Genomic DNA, 24,309 nt, shown 5'->3' on the forward strand with positions numbered 1-24,309 from the left:
GTTAAGTTGACTTATTCTGCGGCTCGCGATTTCACTTCCTGTTTTGATTATTTAATGAAGATGAAAATTTCCTCAATAAAATATCATTATCGACCAATGTTTGCCCTTTGATGAAATCATTGAATAATTGTTGAAAATGTACACAGTGATTATCTCATTACCACTTATTGCAGCATGCTGTAAGTATTCGTTATAAACATAAACGAAAGATTCCAGTTTCGAAAGTGTAAATTTACTAAATCTGCTGGAGAATGGAATTGACACTGACTGACAGCAGGGGTCTAGGCCCTGGATTTTATTTCACTTCTAGTTGACCTCTGACTGTAGGAGGAATCGAATCAAGTATCTGCTGTATTGTAGATGTCAGAATTTTTTTATTGTAAAGTTTGATTAATTCACTACTACTGCCACTACTGAAAGTGAAATCTACAATTTGATAAAAAGATTGAGATGAATTGGTTAGTTCAAAAAGAAAGGTTTTCAAATTTGATTTAAAAGACTAGAAAGACTAGATAAATATGACTCAAAAGCCCTCTTTTGGCAAAATTTCTATTTTGATGTGACATTTTGTGGATAAAAGCTCAGTGAAGCGCGGCAATCAATTATTGATACTTAACACATTTGAATATTGTTTTAAAATTTTTGTTATGTTACATTTTCCAGGGTTACTGGTTGAGAAACTGTGAATGGTTGAGTCAATCAAGTTAACTGACCTGTCCCCTGCCACAGGATGGAAGGATCTGAAGGACAAAAATGGTCATGTGAATATTGCACTTATGAAAATTGGCCCGTTGCGAAGAAATGTACCTTATGCCATGCTCCCCGACCATTGCAGCTCATCTCCCAGGCAGTTAGCGATCCCGAACAAGACATTTACAAGTTGGCCCCTCTCCTGACACAGGATGCTGCTAGTGCAACGAGCACAAGTTCTTTTTTGATAAGCCAGTGTTATGATCCTACAAAAAAATGGTCGTGCCCAGCATGTACATATCTAAACTGGCCACGTTCCCAAAAATGTGTACAATGTATGACAGCACGCCAACAGACCCCAACGACATCGGAACCTTCATCAACTACAGCCTCAAATGAACAACAGTTGAGTCCTCTCAGCATAAACGTGAACATCACTCCATCAGGAAGTCCAGGATCTCGCCATTCCTCCCCAAGCTCACCCGAGGCGGCTAAAGAACTCAATAATGATCGTAATCGCCTTGTTGCTTTAAAACAAGGAAAATGGACCTGTAGAGCTTGTACATATGACAATTGGCCGAAATCGAATAAATGTGTCATTTGCGCGACGCATAGAGGACGTCAGTTTGAAGCAGGGGCAGCTGGTGGCCATAGCCCGAGAATTATATCTCCTGATTTTGATGAACAGTGCAGCAGTAGCAGTACCAGTACTAGCAATAATCGTCAAAGTGAAAGTCGCAGGCGACAGTCACCAACAAGAAGCATTCGCAGCGCTGAAAGTCCAGAAATATATGGAGCAACAGCTGCTCCTCGCATTATACAGGAGGACAATAATATCACTCAAGAGCGTAAATTAAAACAGATTCGCAATCGATTACGTAAAGTGGACTGGTTGTGGTTGAATGCGTGTAAGGGTGTAATTGACGGTGATGTACACGCAGTTGAAGCCTATTTGACGTCCGGAGGTAATCCCGCACGCCAGTTGACGAACGACGAAATATCACTGCTCGGTCGTCCAAGCGCGTATGAAATTGGTTACACGCTTGTTCATTTGGCGATTCGTTACCAACGTGAAGATACATTAGCAGTATTACTCACATCGACAGACACACCAAGCAAAGCAATAAAGCGAGTCCCATCTCATGTTAGCCCAGATTTGGCAGCAGATATTCGAAGGGATGTGGCAGGAAATTTACGCCAGCGAAAAGGAGACTTTCCTTGTTACTTCGTTACTGATTTGGTTACTTTTGCTTTGCCAGCTGGTGAGTAGAGTTTACTAATTCTTTAAGTTCATATCTATCACATTAACTACATTTGCTATGAATCGATGCATTAAAATCTTTGTCATGCGGTTTTCTTCAGAAATTGAAGATCTTCCGCGACCGATTCAAAAACAGTTATTTGAAGAACTCTTAGATAGCGACGTTCAGAAAGGTAAGACGGAAAGTACATATTAATGTTTTCAATTTAATTTGTTCATTGTACAACGGTATAGAATGTTATCTTGTATCTCATTGAATTTGGTAGAATTAGAAGTTGAGGAGCCTATAATAAACTGGAGTGTCGAGTTAACCGATCGCCTTGGAAGTCGGCTGTACGCATTGTGGAATCGAACAGCTGGTGATTGCTTGTTAGATTCAGTGTTGCAAGCAACCTGGGGAATCTTTGACAGGGATAATACTTTACGTCGGACACTAGCTGATAGTCTGTGTGATGGAGCCGCTACGTAAGATTGAAAAGAATATTTCAAAGATTCACTATAAAAATGCACACTTGTAGGCTAGAAAGTTTTGAAATATTTTATATCTTGTAGATTTTATCCTCGCTGGAAAGAGTTTGAGTCTATGCAAGCTCAGTCCTTACAATTCACCCTCGATGAAAGTCAATGGGAACGTGATTGGGCCATCTTACTAAGTCTCGCTACTCAACCAGGTAGATTATTTCAAATGTGAGGCATTCTTTACTACCAGGTATTTCATACTATCTTCATATCACTTTTTCTTTATAGGCGCATCCTTGGAACAAACACACATATTTGCTTTGGCTCATATTCTCAGACGGCCAATTATTGTCTACGGTGTCAAATTTGTAAAAAGCTTTAGGGGTGATGCAATCGGCTTTGCCAGATTTCAAGGTATGTTTCCATTACGCTCGATCTTGTTGAATTTTTCAGCTCTTTTTCTAGCAGCTAATACACACAATTTTACTTGATGCTTGTTTTAGGCATATATTTACCAATTCTGTGGGAATCCAGTTTTTGCTGGAAAACACCAATAACACTGGGGTATACACGGGGACATTTCTCGGCGCTAGTTCCTCTGGAAACTGATAATGATCGTAATATTGGTGCCAGTTGTAATCTTGATGGCAGCACTGATCAACAGATCACATACCTACCACTTATGGACAGCGAAGGCAAACTCTTACCAATTCATTTCTTATCAGCATCTCAGGTGGGTGGAAAACCATTTGTCATCTGTATATAATCATCACAAGATCTTAAATCTTCACTACAGCTATGAAATCAATAAACAAACCATTCTATCAATCATTTACTTAACTTTCTATAATTTATGATTTGTTATAGTTGGGTAAAGAAGAAACAATCATGCACGAGTGGATGGACTGTTGTCAGACAACGGGGGGCCTGCTAGTCGCGCAGATGAAAGTTGGTAAGAAACCAGGACTAGTTCGACAGATGATCGACGAATGGTTAGATTTTTATCGTCGATTATCGCATGTAGTGAATAATAGCCAGTCATCAGCAGCACCGGTTCACACATTGTCTAGTGATGGTGAATCTGAAGATGAATAGATCTCAACTGTTCACATACATTACATGTGCCATAAAATGTCCACTGTCGTGAATAACTTCTTGTATATGTTAAGAACCTTTAATTGTCCATGCTCAAACCGAATGGTGATAGCCAAAGAAAATCATTTGACAAAAATTTGATCGGATATTTTATTACCTTAATGAATGTATAAATTGCTTATTTGTTTGTAAACCGTGGGCCAGTAACTTTGGACAACCTTTGAGCATTTGGCTCCATGCATTTCTCGGCTTAGACGTGTTAAATTAGTAACTTTATTCGTATCTGCAAATTTGTCATGAGCACAGGAAGGACATGTGGATGATTTAGAATGTCATTACCAGTTTATTCAGGGGATTAATACTAGAGTATGCATAGGACTGAAATGAAATTCAATTACCAATAAATAGGGCTTTTTAGTTCTCCTAAGTTCATGTAATGAAAGAAAGACTTATGCATACTCTCTACTGAAGTATCTACCTCTGTACATTCAGTTGGCATTGGTGTAGACTCTTGCTAAGCAAGCTATAATAGTTTTAATCCAATTTATGCTTCGCCAGATTATATACTGGCCACCTGGGCATTTGTTATTTATTCATGGCAATCTGTATTGTGTGAAACAAACAGGCATGATTATGCTTGAGTCAATAATATGACCTTCACATTTCAAGATATGCTATATATTTTTTTCTTGACAAGAGTATTGTCTGTTAAGTATGTATTATACTATTTACTTCATCATCAATTGAAAATTACAAAAATACATGATAGAAATAGTATATTGATGATGGTGGAAGTTATGAAAGAATTGAACTACAATGTATTCTTAATTATGATGTTTCAGTTTTAACTGTTGAAAATACAAATGTGCTTTGTGTAATATGCACATGTATCTGGATTGTATTCATAACTAAGATCTCCGGTAAAGTGTGGTTTGATTCAAGACCCTGTTATGACCCTGTTAAACAATGACATGTAAAAAAGTTTCTTAAGGATTTTACTAGCACACTAGACTGTCTTTGGAAATTTTGTATACAATCACATACTATAGAATCAAGAAGAAAAAGGAATCGTTCAGCGGTTGTTGTTCGTAGAATGTTGCATGAGAAATCTGCTAAAATTCAATGAAGTGGCAGAAATTGGTTGTTGTTCATTAGCAACTACATGTAGACACATAACGCCTGCATGTATGTGCCGGTGTAATACTTTCTAATCAATGTTTAGAAAATACAAAATGATTGTAGTAATATGTATTGATATGAAGAAACCTATGTGTGTGATACATTTGTAGTACATTGTATTCGTGTGCGGTCAGTGCGATCGGCAGTATTTTATGTGTATTACTTCCATAAAGAAACATCTGAGAGAGTGTATTTCTGCAGCACAATCTATTGTACCAACATTGTGTATATTGTGTATATACTTTCCGATGACTGCGAGAAGAGAATGGACCGTCTCATGGAAATGTACCAGTAGTTAGTTCCATTTACATCCACTGGTATATGTAAATCTTCACATGTGACCAATTTTGATTCCCGCTTCAAGGTGCATGATCCTCCCTGAAGACTTTGTATCCTCCATCATGGTGTTGTTCATAAAAAAAATACTTGTACCGGTACATGTTGTTGTGAATAGTAATCTAAGTGAAACTGCCCTGACATTCATTCATGTTCAGGAAAAAGAAACAATTTAATTTGAAAATCTATTTGATCCAAGTCGGAGTACTAATTGTTGGTAATAACAATTACTGTTTTTAAGGTTTAGAACATGTTACATAAAATATGCATGAATTAACTTAGAATTAGCATTAGCTGATATCTTATTAGCTTAGAAATTATGCACGTGATTTTCTGAGTGGTACTGAATAATTTTAGTTTTCCTTCTATCTGATGTTTGCACAAGTTTGCAGGGAAACTAAATCTATTTTAGAACTATAAATTTAGATTGCCTGAGATTCTAAATTTAAAAAAACAGTTATAAATTCTTTTCTGAAGCAGTTCGGTTACATGTTGTAGCTGTTATTCTTTTATTTTGGATATTCATGTTTTTCAGAACAGTAATTAAAAATTTTCTTTAAGTTTTGATGCTTTCAATAATAGATCATAGATTTTAGAGTAATCGACAACGAATGTGATTAGTGACATTTGTATTATTACCCCTTTCGCTTAGCGGTTGTAAGAGTTCTTCTCAAGGGAGTTCAGCTTCAATACATTTTTCAATGAATGAATTTAGACGTTTTCTTCGAACAAGTATTTCAGTTAAGAATTTACTTTGGTGCTGTGAATTTTTTGTTTTCTATTTCATTCCTAGTTGAGAAATTCAATTATTGGTGGAGCTATATGACGTATTGTATGTAGGTTGATATTATAGATGTTGCTGTGAGATTGATTAATTTGGAGTTTGGCTTCGTTTCTTCTTAAACGACACTATTTCACTTCCTATATGGACATCACAGAATAACTTAATAAGCATAAGATATTGATAAAATATTCATTTTGAAATTACATTCTTTTGTTGGTAATTTAGCTGATAAATGAATTCTCAGGTATCTCATAGCAGCAGCAGCAGCTCATTATTCATGATATCACCAGACATGGATGGCCTTGTAAACCAGCCATATTTGTCATCATCAAAGTACTATATATACATTACTAAGTATGCTATGTGTACACAGTTTTTGTTTTCTCTTTATCATGATGTCCATATTGATAGTGTAGTTTATCCAAATATGGAGCAGATACACAAGCTTCTGATTGAACAAATCTTCTCTGGGGAAAATTCTTTAACTTACCATCCATAGTGGGTACCAGATACACCTCCAGTTTAACAGAGGAAACCCAACTAATAATTACGATTGACTTTTTCTTATCCTGAATTTTTGGCAATGGTAGGTGGGTTCTGCTCTGTATTTTTTTTTTAATGACAGTATAGTATAGTTAGGTTTGTTAATAAAGGCATGAATGTAGTGACACAGGAATGCTGAACAATTTATTGTGTTATAAGTAAAGCTGTCAGTGCAGTAGCCAAGAAAGAAACGAACCACTTACTTGCAGATCTATATGTAATGCTAAAATGTATTTCTCTAGCTTCAAGAGAAAACACTATTCAGCAATCTTTGATGGATGAAATCACATCTATTTAAAGGCATGATACTATCGGTCTGTTGAATTGGCTTATATCAACAATTTGAAATGACAATGAAGTTTTATTTGAAGTTTTAATGATAAAAAGGTGGGCTAAAAGAGCAATTTGGAATGGTCGAGAACGAATATTGTAGGATATATTATATATACCTGTTCTTTTTGTATTTTATTCGTAATAAATACTAATATTGTTGATTGTAAAATGATATTTAAAATCTCTGGTTTCCGGATGTCATTTAGCTGGTCTCCAATCAGAATAAAAGACTTCCAACATAAAATCCTCATTCAGTCAGTATAACCATAAACTTTCATAATTTTTTATATCAATAATGTCATTATCTTTCATTCATATATACACATGTACATAATATCTACACATCAGGAGATAGTGAACACAATTGGCACTAGGTATTAAAAAGATTCTTTTTTAAAAAGATTCACTTAAAAATGTCCCAGGAAATAAAATGAAAAGAACATTGAACTATAAAAATTAAACCCGAAACAATGGTGCATTCTACCTCAACATCTACAACATTAACGGCAAAATACAGCAACAATATCCCTTTTTACATGTACTGGTGCTGTACTTATGTACTACCTAGGAACACCATGCCCACCAAAACTAGATTCTACCTGTAGATGGACAACATATGACAAGTGAACGCAATAGCCCTCTGAGGAGACTGAAGTCCAAAACAGGTTGAAAATAACATTATTTCAAAGCAATAATAATGAATACAGTGAGTTTGACTCGAGGATTTGAGTTAAAATTCATAATCTACAGGTTATTTCAATATTGCACACGATTGTCTTGATAAATGTGCATTTGTTACTCCCCTACATATACTCATCCAGCAACATACCAATTGCATTCTCGACATTCCCGAAATGTATTTCCAATGCACGGGCCATCTCTTCAAGAGTTGCCTGCGGAACAATGCAATGTATAGTTTCAATTTCATGCTTCCATTTATCACTAGTCTTACTTGGTGATCTGTATTCGTTGAATGATGATGACGATGTTTGTTGTGATTCTGCCTCAACTCCTGTATCCATTGGAGAAATATGGGGATTCGATTCAAATTTCGGCGCTGACAAAACTGAAGGTGGTGTCTTATTTTCGACGGATCTAGTAATAGCCTCTTCAGATTGTAATTTATTTGTTGGAGATTCTGTTGATTTTCTTTTGTTAGATAGTCCGATGTGTTTATCGTGAGACAAATTGTCTGGTGATGAATCAGTGGATTTCGAGGGACTGATATCAGGCAATGAATCGTCATCTGAATCAATCTCAACTGGTTCACTTCGATGCTTACCAAGTGACACTGGAGATTGTTTATTTCCAGTTGGAATAACGTCTTGTTTCAATATATCTGAAAAGTTTATTTCTCTTTTGCGAGGAGTACCCAAAGTTGATGACAGGGGGAGAGCAAATTTTGAAGGCGTCAAAATTGGCGACATTGAAGGAGAGCGCTCTTCATCCCCAAGATATAAATCATTCACTGGTTTCATATCGTATAAATCCTTAACAGCCTGTGATTTCCCTGCAGTCTGTTTGGGGGGAGAGTTGTCATCCAAAACTGAACGATGCTCTGTCCAATTGGGAGATATGTCATCTCTTATATTCGGCCATACTTTGCGAGGAGTTCTTACAATTGGGGCTTCTTCAATTCGATCTAATTCACTGCTATCCATAAGTTGATGTTGCCTCCACATTTTAGTAGGTTTCAGTGCTGAGGCTTTATTCGTTGAGTCACTTTTAGCTGGATGACTATGAATTTCAGCAGCAACTACAATCACATTACTCTCATTGCAAGTCGTTTCAGGGAGATCTTGTTCAGCAGGTGTCACCACAAATGCTTCAATATTCGCCACTGGTTCAGCAGTTGATGTTTCTACACTAGGGCTGACAGCAGAAGTACCCACAAATTTTGACTTTTTCATGTCCGAATCTAGATGAGATGATAATGATGAGTCACCTGTATTATCCATCGGTTTAATTTTTCGTTTTGCACCCGATTTCGATCCAATGAAAAGATCGTCATCACTTTCAAATAAATCAGTATATGGATCAGTTTCAGAGTTCTTTCTTTTTGGAGCTGGTTTTTGATTCATATCATTATGCAATACTATTTGATCATAATCAAGAACAGATGATCCGCTATCAATATGGTTATTATATGAGAGTTTATTTTTTTGGCAACTGCTCTGAAGCACATTTTCTCTAATTACTTCACCATTTGCACTCTCAACGCCATCCAGATCATGAGTAACATCATTTAATGAGTTTGATGTTAAATCAGTCGTACTGTCTGTAGCCGGTGCATTACAATGGTAGTCACTCAATTGTTCTTTGCCACTAATGGAGCCGTCAGCTGTACTAGTTGCCGTTAATTTTGATTCTTCTTCACAGCAGTTATGTTGCAAAGATGATTGAATATAAGAAGTTTTCACTTCAATGGTTTGTCTATGGGGAGAACTAAGGCCACCTGGTGTATCAAGTTCCTCTTTAGAGACGGTACTTGTCACATTAGACTTAAACATATTCCTTTCAACAGAACTTTGCTGAAAATTGGTATTTTCGGCTGAATCTTCGGCTGAATTTTGTTGTTTCCCAAGAGCTGCTGATTTGGTTGACATCTTGCGAGATACGTTTAAAACATTTTTACCATCGTAATTCACCCATTCATCAGAAACTCCTGGATTATTATTGTTATTTTCTTTACTTCCCACAGTGTCTTTTAGTTGAAATCCATTGGGAAATAGCACATCAAAATCACCAGTATTCATCCTAAATTGAAGAGAGAATTCAGACACTAAGATTAAATGTGATTTTGTGTGAAAACCTTTAACGATGAACAATTATCTTTAATCTGAACCATGAAAATAATGGTAGCCAGCTCAAACGACAACCAAGATCATTATGTTACCTTTGTTTGATATCAGCAGTTAGCATAACAAGCACATCAACAGTTGTTTGGATATCTTGTGTCCGAATCACGGAGAAATCAGTGCTGCAGTCAAGATCTTCAATTATCTCCTATAAGAAAATCAAATGCTGGTGCATGGCAGAGAAATATGGTACAGACACTGTCATCATTTACTACAGATGTAAATGTAGCATTTACGGAGGTAGCTATATTTTCTGATGTGGGCAATACACATAAAATTTTTCTGTGGAATATACGATGATCTATAGCCTAACTGGTACTAACCTGTAAAGCGTCGACTGGGGGATTGCCACATTTACCCACGCCTTGACAGCCATCCTGACAGCGAACTACATACCGCTCCAGGTCACCTTCGATTAAATATTTCACTTTACCATTCATTTCAATGCCCTTGTTTGCAACAAATTCATTGGACCAAGCTTTCATCTTATCAATTTGACTAAAAAACCGCCCGTCGACAATACTATTGGCAAGATCATCTATAACAAAAGGCCACAAATTTAAAATACGTTGTTGATGTGTAAGTTATTTTGTTCATCGTAAATCCTTGAAATAATTACCTCCACGTTTACGTTCAACTAGGAATGGAAGACAATATTCTATTCCCTTATATCTGTAAATCCATTGATAATCACCAGTTTTTAACCGTTTTGTTCGATACGTTAGTGAAGTTTGGTCAATCATCCGTGTAAGCTAGAAATTAAAATTTACAATAGCATGCACAAAGGATTAACAAATATGATTTAAGCATCTCATTATCTTCTTAATTTCTCACACAACGCACTTGTGATAATCCAATAGCATCTCCACCCCATTCTTGAGTATCTACCAGTAGGATTACACTAAAAATGAAATATATACAGAAATATATAAGATTTTTATTACTGAAATAGCGAAACCTTAAATTTCAAAAGAAGCGGTAATGAATGCTCACCCATCATCCTGACCAGTATCATTCGTGTACAAAGCATCAAGAAAGTGATTAACATCCTGTAATTTTCTGGGGCTTGGTTGTAAACGTTTATTCTTGAGAGGACTTGTACCAACGGGCTGCGAAGTCTCCCCTGTGAAAAAAGAGGGTTAAGAGTGTAATTGACTCTTCAAACTTATAATGGGTCGTGATTAAATATGGCAAATTAAATGAGATGGTTAGACGAAATTACCTCTTAAATGAAGAGCTACTTGTTCTCCATACGGTAACAATTCATAAACTGGCTTTTTATTGACAGTTCTTTTTTTCACCATACCACGGGAACAAAGGATGTTAAGCCTCCAAGTTGCAATACAAAACCCTATAGAATGAGAGATTTTTGGGGATGTCACAAGAAGTTGATTGGTTCAATGATGTAGATTAGTAGAATCGAAATTGATTACTTACCAGTAGAATCAGCAGGTAAAAACTTCTCTTCGCAAAGTTGTGCCGCTACCTTACACAATGATGCTTCTGACACCGCATAAACTTTCTTAGATGACCTAAAAAGGTAAACAAAATGATGTTATACGTTACATTACATTATCCACATAATAACCACAGTTTTTGCAATTTCAGTTAAAGACCAGTTGCTCAAAAGTTGGTTAATAAGAGTTAACCAGTGGATAGAAAAAACAATGACATAGTGACACAATCCAAAGTCCATTGTCACTATTGAATTTATCCGCTCGTAATCTTTAAGCAAATTTTGAGTACCAGTAACTAGCCCCAGATATTTATCAAGGTTTTTCAAACTCACGGCTCACTAGTCGATTTTAATCTATCTTCTTTCATATTCAACAGAGTTAATAACAATGCAGGTGCTGATGATACAAATCTTCCTTGTCCAGGTGGATCTGCAGCATACTTGTCTTTATCGTTGCAAATGTCTTTCAGTTTATCAGCTAATACATTTCCAATCTGAATGAAACATTCTCATAGCTTTCACACAAATGGAATATGGCTTTGAAATCTGCATTTGAAATTGAAAGCTGTCAAATAACTTACCCCTTCCAACTGAGTAGCTTGTTTTACAGATTTCAGGGGTATGTCACATAAATCTAACGATACGATGGCACGTGATGTACACTCTGCAGCAGACTTAAAGTAATGTCTTGATCTCTGGAAACTTTCTAGGGGTATAAGTCCTCGGATAAACTTGTGTCTCTGAAAAATAGAAAAAACTTTTTTCTTCAATTTTTGCCAGATTGTGTATGTCATTGTCGACGTCCAAGACAATTTTTTTGAGGCGCAAGCACCTACGTGAAGTGAGCCTGTTATTCCAGCCTCGTATTCAGATATAGTGTGTACACACTGTATAGCTGCCTGTAGATACTGGTTGACATGAAATGTATAACTTAACATGACGGAGCGATGATAACTAACGTAAACGTTAGTATATAGCATCGGATACTGATACTCAAATTTCTCTGAAACAAAAACTCCAGGTTTCGTAAAAACTGAGTATATTACTGAGTAGGCTCGATTGTTCAAGTAGATATATAAAGTAAATGTCTGTGCATCGATTTGTTCAGGTATCATTTCAACTCACGATTGCATCATTCCACGATATCTAAAATTTAAAAATTCAAACTCAAATTTCTCTCAAACTAAAACCTGGGGCTTTCTGAAAATCGAGTATAATATTAAGGAAACTCTTTTCTTTAAGTTGATGTAAAGCGGATGTCTGTGCATTGATTTGATCATAATAAAAAACGCGTCATTTCAATACACGATTGCATCATGGCGCGATATTCAGAAATTTAAATTTCAAAATCAAATTTCTCTAAAACTAAAACCTGAGGCTGTCTGAAAATCAAGTATATTAATAAGGAAACTCTATTCTTTAAGTTGATTTAAGGCAGATGTCTGTGCATTGATTTGATCATAGTAAAAAAATGCGTCATTTCAATACACGATTGCATCATGGCGCGATATTCAGAAATTTAAATTTTAAAATTAAATTTCTCTCAAACTAAAACCTGAGGGTTCCTGAAAATTAAGTATATTAATAAGCAAACTCTATTCTTTAAGTTGATTCAAGGCAGAAGTCTGTGCATTGATTTGATTATAGTAAAAAAACGCGTCATTTCAATACACGATTGCATCATGGCGCGATATTCAGAAATTTAAATTTCAAAATTAAATTTCTCTAAAACTAAAACCTGAGGGTTCCTGAAAATTAAGTATATTAATAAGCAAACTCTATTCTTTAAGTTGATGTAAGGCAGATGTCTGTGCATTGATTTGATCATAGTAAAAAAAACGCGTCATTTCAATACACGATTGCATCATGGCGCGATATTCAGAAATTTAAATTTCAAAATCAAATTTCTCTTAAACTAAAACCTGAGGGTTCCTGAAAAGTAAGTATATTAATAAGCAAACTGTAGTCCTGAGTTGATGTAAAGCGCATGTCTGTGCATTGATTTGTTCATAGTTAGATTGCCTGTTATTGCGACACACGATTGCATCATTGCGCGATATTCAAAATTTAAAAATTCAAACTCAAATTTCTCTAAAACTAAAACCTGGGGTTTCCTGAAAAAACGATTATATCAATAAGATGACTCTATTCTTCAAGTTGATGTAAATAAGATGTCTTTGCATTGATTGGTTTATAGTAAGAATTGGTGTTATTTCAATACTCGAAGCATCATTGCGCGAATATTCAAAAATTTAAATTTCAAAATTAAATTTCTCTAAAACAAGATGATTGATGAAAATATTGAAAATACGAACATATTGATAAACGGTTTAGCGATATTCACTGGAAATTATGTCGATGTAGTCTATTAATCAAAATCGCCCTCTTTCATAAGTTTAGTATTTTGCACCTATGTTTTGATTTAGAATCAGCAGTGCGCATATTACTGCCTCAACAAAAACGTGCAGAAAGTGAAATGTTGGTTATGCCAACGTGTATCCGCTCCTCTGATGACTTTTCTGTTGCTAGGTTTTCCGTTTAAGTCGCAAAATGGGGGTTTGAATTGAACTGTGAACAAATCAATTCTGGCAAATGTAGATAATGACTTATACCAAGTACATTGTACTTTCCGATACTTCCAAAAATAAATCCAAATAAAAGCTCGCGTTCCGTTTTATGTTTTTTCTTTATTGAATATAAAAGAATCCGTATAATGTAAACTTTTTAGTTTCAAGAGGCTGAGAGGTTTTAGTGTCAATGTGTCGGAATAATTGCTTTGCTTGAATTGTTATCCAAACTAGTCTTTAAGTGTTCACACTGATGAGCACTTTCCCCCAGGCTTAAGGCCAATATTCAAGAGTTATTCTAGTCTAATAATAATAATAATCCATTAACTATACTATATACACTCTATTATTCTTATTTTCAATAATCGTAGTTCTCCCAGTCTAATGTCCTAGCGTATCATATAATACGTTGTATTATTCATTCAATTTATTTCTAAAAAAGTGAAACCCAAATCATAATATTCCCCTCCCCTCAATCTACGTTCCCGTCCTTGGGGACATTCATATAATAGCCATCATATACAACATATATTGAGCTGAAAAAAATAAAATCATTTTCCTAAAAAAGATCATATATCTAGCTGAAAAAATTAAACATTTTCCAAAAAGAGATCACTTAAGTAAAAGAGTGTCCCGCACCAAAACCTGACGCGAGCTTTAGACCCCAGGAAAAAACACTTTATTGATGGAAATTCAATTACATGATAGCTGCAATGTTATATATATATAGTTCTTTAATATATTGTGTACTTCGCTGCCATCAAAATCCGTGGTTCACGATCCTGATAAAAAGTGGCTCCGAATCCATTAACGCAGGGCCGGGAGTGTGATCAGAAACGTCAGGATGTGTAGGTGTAATGAACTAGAATTCTTCGATTTTAAAGTCTAATCTATCGAAACATCTGGTTCTTCAAAATCAAAACTTCGATCCCCCGGTGTCTCCTCGGTACATAGTCCGTGCGCAATATTAGCCCTCTCCACTCGTTCCGCGATCTTACTTCTGGGGTCAGCTGACAGATTTTCCTTGATGTATTGCATAATATAACGATGCAGGCGTTCTATTCCACGATCATTTAAATGCAACCCATCCAAACGATAAAATTCTTGTTTGACAGAGAATTGATCTCCTTTGTTTTTGCGTTTCTGACTCGTTTCGAAAATACGCTGAAATGAGACAACACAATCAAAATGCAGGCTATGAAAATATACCATTTTACAGATGTTAGCCGCCTTTTTGTTAGCGTACGGTACTAAACTTTGTCCTCTATTGTTAGATAACTTTTTTCTCTTTTTAAAGGATTATTTGTGATGTGTTCTATCATATTTAATTGGTTTGTAGGTGAATTTTGCCATGTAAGGAGCATTCAAACCATGGGAATACGTATCTTGTTTGTTTTCAGTTATCTAAAATCTACGAGCAATTATAGATGATAAATGATTGCAAAAGTCAAAAATACTCTAGAAACCAGCAAATAAGGAGTAATTTTGAATTCTTCATTTTCGTAGCAAATTCAAACTTTGATTGACTTTGGAGGAGGAGCTTCTTAGTTATCAACTCACTGACCACAAGCCTGCTGAATTATGTAAACATAACAGCTGTGTGTTTTTTATCTTGTAAGCTGTTGTTAATTAATTGCCTTCACCGGCAATGGTTTTTACTCGGAGCAAAACTTGTTTACTGGGTAAAAAGGAAATATGATAAATTTTTAATTCGTTTCTTATAACTAGATTGATTTACCCTCAAATTTTTAGGAAAATCGGACCTCAAATAAAAACAAGGAAGTTTTTTACCCATGTTCTTGCCTTTAATCAGAAATAATCCCCAGAATCATGGAAGGTGTCATTCAATTCCATCAGTTACAGATTTTTACTCGTTTTACTCGAATTATTGGTCGAGTAGTATACAGGGAGTAAAAAACAAGTTTTTTTTGTCTGGCCAGTCCAGGGGCCGTGCTGAGATACAAAAAATAACGAACTTCGAATCCCTACGCATGTGGCAAAAACTGGCCACGGGTTTTTTTATCATTCTCATGTCGCATTGTTGCGAATTTGAGAAACACTAGAAATGTTTGAATGCTGCCAAAATGTCAAAATCCACCTACAGGCCAATGAAATATGATAAAACACATCACAAATAATATTTAAAATAGAAATAATTACCAAACAATAGAGGACAAATGAAAGTACCCTAACAAAATGGTGGCTGGCAACTGTAACATGGTATTAGTTTACGGTATACATTTCATGAATATATATATTTACCTCAGTTTTCATGAAGGAAACCCTTTTGAACCTGGGTTCGCGCAGAAGCTTCTTCGTTAACCTATTAACTTTCTTCCGCTTCTGATCCTTCACCTTTGAATCATTTCGTGGAAATATCGGCAACAGAAGGATTTTGGTTGATGGCATCATCAGCGCGAGATAACCTAAAAAAAACTAGTATCAAGAGGAATTTAGTCATTCGTCATTTAGTCATTTGAATTTTCTGTAATTTTCTGCATAAACTGTTGAGTAACTAACCTGGTATGCCTTTACTATATCCTTTGGTTGAACATTTTCGTTTAAATCGTTAGTTCCGACCCATACTATGAGAACGTCCGCGTATTTTATGTCGTCAATTATTTTCTCACCGACGATTCTACGCATTACGTCAATGCCTATTCCTGGCCAAAAATGTGTCTTATGATTTTTCGATTCCGGGAAAAAACGACCCATGCTATCACTTAAAAGTATCGTTTTCATTTTGAATGTGTGCGCGCTCATGTAAACCGGGTAATAATCTGGTAAGAACTGGTTTGAAATTGTTGTGCGCCTTAAACTAGGTAGAGCAGTCACTTTTGCTTACGCAACTGATAGTTAAGCAACATAAGATTATATAATATCAATGATTTATAAAAATGTTTATACGTCCATGAAGTAGTTTTGTTTAAAGATTCAATGTTACATGTACGTATGATTGAATAATGAGGATGTAGTGGAAAAATCCCAACGTTTTAGTTAGCCACTTAATAATTTCAAGATCAGGATAATAATTGTTAGGTTCAAAGAAGTATATTGTTCATTTATTTTGCCGCATAACCAAAGCGTTGAAAATGATGGAATATAACATTCTATTTCACCTACACATGCTGTTTAATGGGAATGTCTATTTGAGATTAGCTGACACTCTCAGATGAGAAGTGCGGACCGATAAAACACAGCGAAATTGGAATATAACATTCTATTTCACCTACACATGCTGTTTAATGGGAATGTCTATTTGAGATTAGCTGACACTCTCAGATGAGAAGTGCGGACCGATAAAACACAGCGAAATGTGAGGAATAGATACAATCTATGCCTAGTATAAAAACATTTATACTGTATAGTCCTTATGAATATTGATAGTGTACTACTAATTACAAAGAATGTCGTGCAGGCGTGAAATTCGTGTTAGTTGATACTTGGTTTTTCGGATTTTATGCCTGTTTGATGGTGATTTCAAAGTCACTTCTGCCAGAAGTTCGATGTACGATTTCCACATGATGTTAAATGTTCTTTTATCGCTGAAGGTTAAGTTCCATGCTCCTTTACCCTTGTGGCGAAATTTCGTCACGGGTTGGGGGCGGTCTGTACGCTACGCATGAACAAGTTTTTGGTGCCAAATGAATGGTCGTTTATATGTTTTAGTATCGATTTCATGGTTTCGTAGACTTTTGGACCATTTAAGTTTGGACGCTCCGCGTGACGTCACCCACTGCGCGCAATGATCAAAACAAACACAAAGACAAACACGATGTGAAGTCTATTCATAATGAGTTGACGTGCGGCTTTTTCTCCACATCAAAGAGCAGCTACTGCTGTGAGCTGTCAGATAGCTGCTACACAAATGATCCATCACAGATGTGCTGACCCACTGCAGCCCAGCGTCCACCAAGAGTGAATAACTACACACACATAACTTGCATCTCCAACCACTCAGTTCTTTAATATTACCAGGGAGGTGGGAGTTCACTCCCACCTCCCTGATATTACACAAGTCAGTTTATAATGCAAATGATTTGGTTGACAAATTCATTATAAATATCAGCGATGATAAATGAAGAAATCTCACACTTCGAATTTAAAATTATATGATCAAATTTATTATTACGAAACCACAACGTTTCGGCTGTTGACTAACAGCCATCATCAGGTGGAATGACCAGAAAAACAAGTTACAAAGCATATAAACTCACAGGATCTAAAATAGAAGCAGTGTGTCAAAACTAAAGATAAACAGACCAAGCAATAAAACACCAAGGGGTACCGTGGAAACCACAGCAATTCTAAACAGTTCAGAGTAAAAACAAATTATGTAACTAAGTGAAGTGGACTGAAGAGGGTGGCGATAACAGAGTGACACATAGTGACATTAACCCAAATCTAATAAAGAATTGATGTGTCTGGATAATAATTGGTTATGTGGAGAAAAACCAGTATTTAAATTAGTAGATAAATTGGATTTCGAAAGTTTACATATTAGGGCTGATTCCACTATGTGTCTCTTATTAATATCTTTACAAGGATAAATAAGTTTCGAATTCTGAAAGTCAAATTGGTGATTAGTTGTAAAGACATGATTTGCTATTCCACTCTCAGGCTTTTGGTTGCGGATATCTATGTTGTGTTCTTTAATACGCTGACTAAGATTACGTCCCGTTTCGCCGATGTACATCATATTACAGTCTTTACATGATGATTCTTCGTCTGAATTAGATTCAAACTATGTAATATGGATGCATCCGCAAAAGAGAGTGACTGGGTAGAAGATTATCGTAACTTTTTACACACTTATAGCTATCTGTTTTCAGAGCCTATTTTGATTTGTTAGTTGATACAAATTACCTGGCTCGAGATAAAGTTTTTCCTATCATTTACTTCGACTAAAGCATAATATATGTAACCGACCACCCAAATCAAGTCAAGTTGAATATGGGTACAATGTCGAGATGAAAACATATCCATGGTTTCCACACGAGAAAAAAAAATAATCAACTCAAATTCAATCATGATAAACCCGTCCTTGTTCCTCGAGTAAACAAAAATGATGCCTTGTTTCTCCGCAGCGGCCGGGTCAATTTTTGTAAAATTTGATAAAATTAGTAAACAGTTCATTTCTAGAGCTGCTGGGTTTGTTATGGTAAAATTGATCACGATTTTTAAAAAAAAGTAATGTATAGGGTAGATAGGCGGCCGGCCGGGTCAACTTCTAAGCTCAGCAGAGCGGGGAAACAAGGTATCAATTTTTTTAGGCTTAAGCTAGTAGTAAATATATAAATACCATTTAGCGAGACAAATGTATGATGACAGAATAACTGCAGTCTAGATTATTTCATTAATTGTTTTGGACACTGATTATGTACCGTGCTGCTTTTCAAATAGGGAAGTTTCCAGTTACAGGCGCCAGAAAATAGAAATTGTCGCCTTTCAAACGATAATTTTGGTGTCAGAGGGGGGATGGACGACAATAAATCGTGCCAAAGGTTTTACTTAAAAAAATAAATAAATCTATCCAACAACGGTACCTGTGGGACCACCTCAAAATGACGCCTAACTGGAAACTATTACATCACATGGCAACGGGGTTATCTAATATTCAAAATGAATGATGATTCTGTTTCGCGTATTTTTAGAATCACTCATTTTAGAATCACTCTAATCCGTGTAATGTTGATAAATAAAAAAGTTTCGCAATCGAATATAATGTGATAAAATATGGAAGCAAAACCGGCTACTGACTACACACTGACCGGCTACACAGCCACGGTCAGGTGCAATTTCCAGTAAAGAAAAAAGCATACACTCACAGTACATTAGCAGGGTTAGCGGTAAAGGCCCCTTATTCTAAGTTAGGTAAAAATCCTCTACCTTTTGAACGGAGTATGAAACAATAACTATAAGGCGGATTTAGTCATATTTATTTATTCAATGTATCTATATTTTATTGTACGGTGTACATAAGGATACCATCAACATACCAATTACTTTATACTACATTCTCAAAGTTATCGCACAGCTCGAACATATCGCAAGTTTGAAACAGGTCACCGCACAGTTAAAATGACACTTGCTTGAATTTAGAATGTTTAAAATATTAAGTGCATTATTTCAAATTTCTTTTTTTTCGCATCGCTCAGTGAAATGTAACACAAAGTAAAAATAGTCCACCGTTCGACGATGTTCCAGTTCTAATTGAAAAATGTTACAAATTAAGAGTTCACTTATTCTATGAATTCCAACAACCCCTTATTCGAAGAAATTATCATATGATTTAGGGGATTTTTACCGAGGGAATGTTTTCTCACTACTCATTAGCAGAAGCTGTTCAGAAAGTATAAAAATGTGATCTTTAGTCAGCGCATCAAAGAACATAAGCCTGAAAGTGAGGTTGCTAATCCCATTTTATCACCAATTTGACATAAGAACTCGTTATTTATACTTTAAAAAAATGCAGACACATAGTGGAATCGGCCCTATAGGCCTAAATATAAACGGGAGAAATTTAACTTATACAGCATTCACTTTCATACTGGGTGAAATTTTCCACATAGTAATTATCGGTATCTATCTATACGTATATATCAACTTTTTATTGAATATCCGTTTATTCTACAATGGACGTCATAAACTAGATTATACTCCTTGATTCTACTAATATGTGTTTTATCCTGTAATGGACCAATGGACGCTAATACGAAGGGACGTAAAAAAGCGGCGTTAGATCATGACCAGAGCTGTAGACGGATCATATGGCAACGTTGAGATGGCTTTCCGATGAGATGACAGTATTTTGCCAATTATAGCCCCGCCGAATAGCTCTGAGCTAAGAGCAATCAAGCTCATTGCGTTGAGTTCATAATCTTACTTTACTATTTCGATTGAAACTAAAATTAAATTTTCAGTTGCGTCAGATAGCTTCGCCGGGGACAGTAAAAGAACTGGGTACATGTTACATCACCCATGATTAGTGACGGAGCAAATAAGCAAAACTAGGAAGAAAACAGCGAGAGGTACCTCAGTAACCACAGTCTTAACAATCTTTGACTCCATCCAATACGAGTATTAAAGCCCATGATTGGACATTATGTAACCATGGACAAGCCTACAGCAACACCAAGCTGCCAACATCAACCGATAATCTTGTTGGTAACGCTATTTTTGTTAAAATTGATATACTAAAAGTGGATTGATTTTTCTTCATCGTGGATATATACTTTAGTATTGCATAACATAATTACATAGCGTTGCGTTGTTCCAATTTCCTTTACTTAAAACGTCAAGCGCATGTTGTTCTATAAGTAAAACCTGAGGTTTCTTGAAAATTAATGATGTCGGTGCAATAATCTGTTGTATTATTTCAATACACAAATGCATCTTTCGGCAATATTCAAAATTTAGAGATTCAACTAAAATTTTCTCTCAAACTAAAACCTGAAGCTTTTTGAAAAATGGACTTTGTTGAGCCTATCCTCTCTAAAGTGATAAAGAATTGATTTGTTCATAGTTAGAATACATGTTATTTCATAGAGGATAGTTAGATACACCATCGATACACAATACACACTGTAAGGGCTGACTGTAGGTTTACAGTAGCCTACCAACCACTGGAAGAGTTTCATTTCAGGCGAATGAAATTACTCGGAGACTCCCACATACATTTTGGGGCGGCACCTCCTTTAAGTGTATAGTCTATATATATATATATATATATATATATATATATATATATATATATATATATATATATATATATATACTGGTATTCCATAAACGGTACAGATCTTTACTGAAACGCACTCAGTTCAGTAAAATATCAAAGAATTTCGCTGCAAGTTAGTTTGCGTAAAACCTTGTACCCTCGAAGATCGCGATTATATATAAGTATATTATTTTGGAGCTGCAATCATGGCCAGAAAAGCCTACAAGAGGTTACACAATGCAAATCATTGCACTCTAGACGAGGAGACGGTAAAAGCGGCTATACAAAAATATGGTGTTCCGAATATTTCTCTTGGTGATTTAACTTGGGGTTTGATGTCCATTTTTATATACAAAAAAGACACCCCGAAATTACGACGTAAATTGTACGATTACATACGTCGCCATCCAAATCTCATGGTCGATGATACACAACAAAATCAAGAACCGGAACCAATTGATCTACAAAGAAAGGCTTGGCTACCGGTAAGTTTCATATCTTTATAGTAACCTGTTATTAAGCATAAGTCATGTGTAATTGAGAAAAACTCCAGCTGATTTGCGAAGAAAATATAGAAGATAAAACCTCCACCCCCACCACCTCCCTTGAAATACATCTATTTGTCGCGCGGTAATAACCGCCTATCTATACTAAACGATTGACACATTACGAGATCCTGGCGTGCTCTGGAAGGCCGATGGTTGCTTCATACGATTGAATATTGAATTTAAAATTGATTTCATAAAATGTTTCTAACGCAATATGTAGACTAGGCTGTTAAATCCATGTTTCGCGTTTTATCAAACATTTTTTTAATACAAATATAAATGATATTTCAAAAAATTGTTTGTAAGAAACTAAAAAGCTTCAGGCCCTGTACAGCAAGAAAAGTATCAGTTGCAACTAAAAATGTCTAGGGGGTTCTTGATGTGACTAAAATGTGTACTTGACGTTCTCATAACAAGATAATTGTTATGAGAATGTTTATAGTGTATTTTGTATGTGCATTATTTATTAATGATATAATGGAATTTTGTTCAACTTCGTGGAAATCTCACTAAATTTTTCTTAAATTTTCAAACAATTCCTATCGTCCGCATGGTCGTTGTAGCGGCTCTGCATCATCGGTCGCAAAGTAACATTGCACACAGTCCCTTATTACTTCCCTGGAACCCACCCCTACAGAAATTGATGAGAAATGATTAAAAGTTAAACTAAAAAGTAAAAAAAATATACGTATTATCATGCAGCACAGAAATCTATAGTCTAGGAATGAAGTCTCCCGTAACAATTTGTAGTGATCATGAAAATAACACTGACATCCTGTCGCCAGAACTAGAATAGCTAAAAAAGTATATAAAATTGCGTCAGTCGTGTAAAGAATTTCAAAGGACACAGTCCAACGTTATAGAAAGTAAAATAAAATAGCGAAATATCGGTAAAGAAAGTTTTAAGTACTTTAAAATTCTAGATCCGCTCCGATAATCGATTATCCCTCCGTCTGTGTTTATGTTGTGGCTATACAAACTAATACTTGCAAGGAGAGGCATCATGTTTATTACTCAAGATGAAACTTAAATTTTAAGTGTTATCTTTAATGTTCAGGACATTTTTGATTGTTGTCCACTGATATTTTAGGGCTAACCGGAATAGCCGTTGCACCAGCAGTTCACATAGATACCTGGTGCAAAAATAAACGATATCTCCATATATCTTTAGAACCACCTACTGGTAACCGCAAGTACTGGTAGGCCTGTAGGTGATCATAGCAAGGTGTGGGCAATAAATTAGCAGAAGCCGATGACAAGTAGTTAATTAAGCCTTTGCGCAGCATTCGTAGTCAATGCACATGCGTTATTACTCCAAAAGTGATGACAGCACAATGCGCTCTTGTGCTGCGCTGAAAATAAATAATCCCCTCTCCAAATCACCACTGATTTTAAATCCCCTCTCTGATGCTTGAAGAAAGCTAGTTATTACCACTGTCCATGGTTATTCACCCGTAAATTATATGATGTTTGGTATAAAACTCAACTTCGCGTATTTTGCTGTTGTTTTCGCCTTTGATCAACCTGCACCAGTAATTTATTGATTATTTCATTTTCTCAGTTTAAGGCAAAAAAATGATACCCTGTTTCCCATTCTCCGACCGAGTCCCATAAAGTACGACAAAAATCATAAAAATAAATGCTGCCGACCGGGCCTATTACCTTCTTATTTTTATGATGCAGATAAAAACCGACCGGGTGGGTCAATATAAGTAGTATATGGTAATGAATTTACTTGTTTAAAATCAGATGCCAAATAGCGTGAGGTCGGGACTTGAACCTACGCCAACACTCCTGGGTAGAATCGCCGTTGTTCCAGAACCCGTAACGTCGACTGGTGTCCAGACTTCTAGATTAGTCTGGACACCTTTGCTTTTAACAGAAATACACTCGATCATTTCGACTTAATCACTCAATCATTTCGACTTTCGAAACTCTTGTTTCATAAAGAAATTAAAAAAAATGTTTTTGAAGTTGAAATTTAAAAATCAGATTCAAATTGGAAATATAAGGTAATTTATATTTGGTTCATGCTAATGATGATGATTCTTGTCTGGGATTTGGAGATTTTTATAATTTCATTTACTTTTAGATATTTAATTCGTGGCACTAAATAAGTATTTTCATGCGTTTGAATCACGCCAACTCCCCATACTAATGGCGTTTCTTCGATATTTACTAAAGCTTATTCTATAGAACGCTTTGTAGCCATGAGCGAAAAATCCTCGGTAGTTGGGAATGATCCAAGGTTTGGCAGCTAAACTAGGCAGAGTCTCTTGCTTATTGTTTCCATTCTGGCTATTTAGAAAAATAGTTGAATAGTTAACGTACCCTCGAAAATTGGGGAAAACAGGAAGATATGAATGAACCAACATCTGGAAATCAAACTAGACCTACAAGTATACTATAATGGTATTTGACAAACAGTGAGAACTTCTAAAAACCATATCCTGTACATCTTTTTTATCTCAAAAATTTCA

General features: G+C 35.7%; 3 protein-coding genes across 3 annotated transcripts in view; 1 reads left to right on the plus strand and 2 right to left on the minus strand.

Moving 5' to 3' along the window:
• Positions 1 to 44: 44 nt before the first annotated feature.
• LOC141900040 (ubiquitin thioesterase zranb1-A-like) lies at positions 45 to 6,828 on the plus strand. The gene is made up of 8 exons (XM_074786743.1): positions 45 to 179; positions 664 to 1,952; positions 2,053 to 2,124; positions 2,218 to 2,416; positions 2,504 to 2,622; positions 2,699 to 2,824; positions 2,914 to 3,143; positions 3,278 to 6,828. Exons 2-8 carry the CDS (start codon positions 731 to 733, stop codon positions 3,503 to 3,505), a joined length of 2,196 nt encoding a protein of 731 aa, XP_074642844.1. The 5' UTR covers positions 45 to 179; positions 664 to 730; the 3' UTR covers positions 3,506 to 6,828.
• A 196-nt stretch (positions 6,829 to 7,024) lies between these two features.
• The window catches only part of LOC141898842 (uncharacterized), a 31,118-nt gene continuing 13,833 nt past the window's right edge, over positions 7,025 to 24,309 (minus strand). The window contains exons 2-11 of the mRNA XM_074784969.1: positions 11,576 to 11,734; positions 11,328 to 11,488; positions 10,976 to 11,070; positions 10,761 to 10,889; positions 10,532 to 10,661; positions 10,382 to 10,439; positions 10,158 to 10,290; positions 9,862 to 10,076; positions 9,577 to 9,686; positions 7,025 to 9,437 (exon numbers count right to left, since the gene is read on the minus strand). Coding sequence (XP_074641070.1) covers positions 7,484 to 9,437; positions 9,577 to 9,686; positions 9,862 to 10,076; positions 10,158 to 10,290; positions 10,382 to 10,439; positions 10,532 to 10,661; positions 10,761 to 10,889; positions 10,976 to 11,070; positions 11,328 to 11,488; positions 11,576 to 11,734 — 3,144 coding nt within the window. The 3' untranslated portion in view covers positions 7,025 to 7,483. The remainder of the gene's footprint in view (positions 9,438 to 9,576; positions 9,687 to 9,861; positions 10,077 to 10,157; positions 10,291 to 10,381; positions 10,440 to 10,531; positions 10,662 to 10,760; positions 10,890 to 10,975; positions 11,071 to 11,327; positions 11,489 to 11,575; positions 11,735 to 24,309) is intronic.
• On the minus strand, positions 13,679 to 16,382 carry LOC141900347 (uncharacterized). The gene is made up of 3 exons (XM_074787199.1): positions 16,082 to 16,382; positions 15,824 to 15,997; positions 13,679 to 14,725 (listed from the first exon to the last, which is right to left on the minus strand). Exons 1-3 carry the CDS (start codon positions 16,322 to 16,324, stop codon positions 14,447 to 14,449), a joined length of 696 nt encoding a protein of 231 aa, XP_074643300.1. The 5' UTR covers positions 16,325 to 16,382; the 3' UTR covers positions 13,679 to 14,446.

This window comes from Tubulanus polymorphus, chromosome 2, assembly GCF_964204645.1.
Source record: "Tubulanus polymorphus chromosome 2, tnTubPoly1.2, whole genome shotgun sequence".
Lineage (NCBI taxonomy): Eukaryota > Metazoa > Nemertea > Palaeonemertea > Tubulaniformes > Tubulanidae > Tubulanus > Tubulanus polymorphus.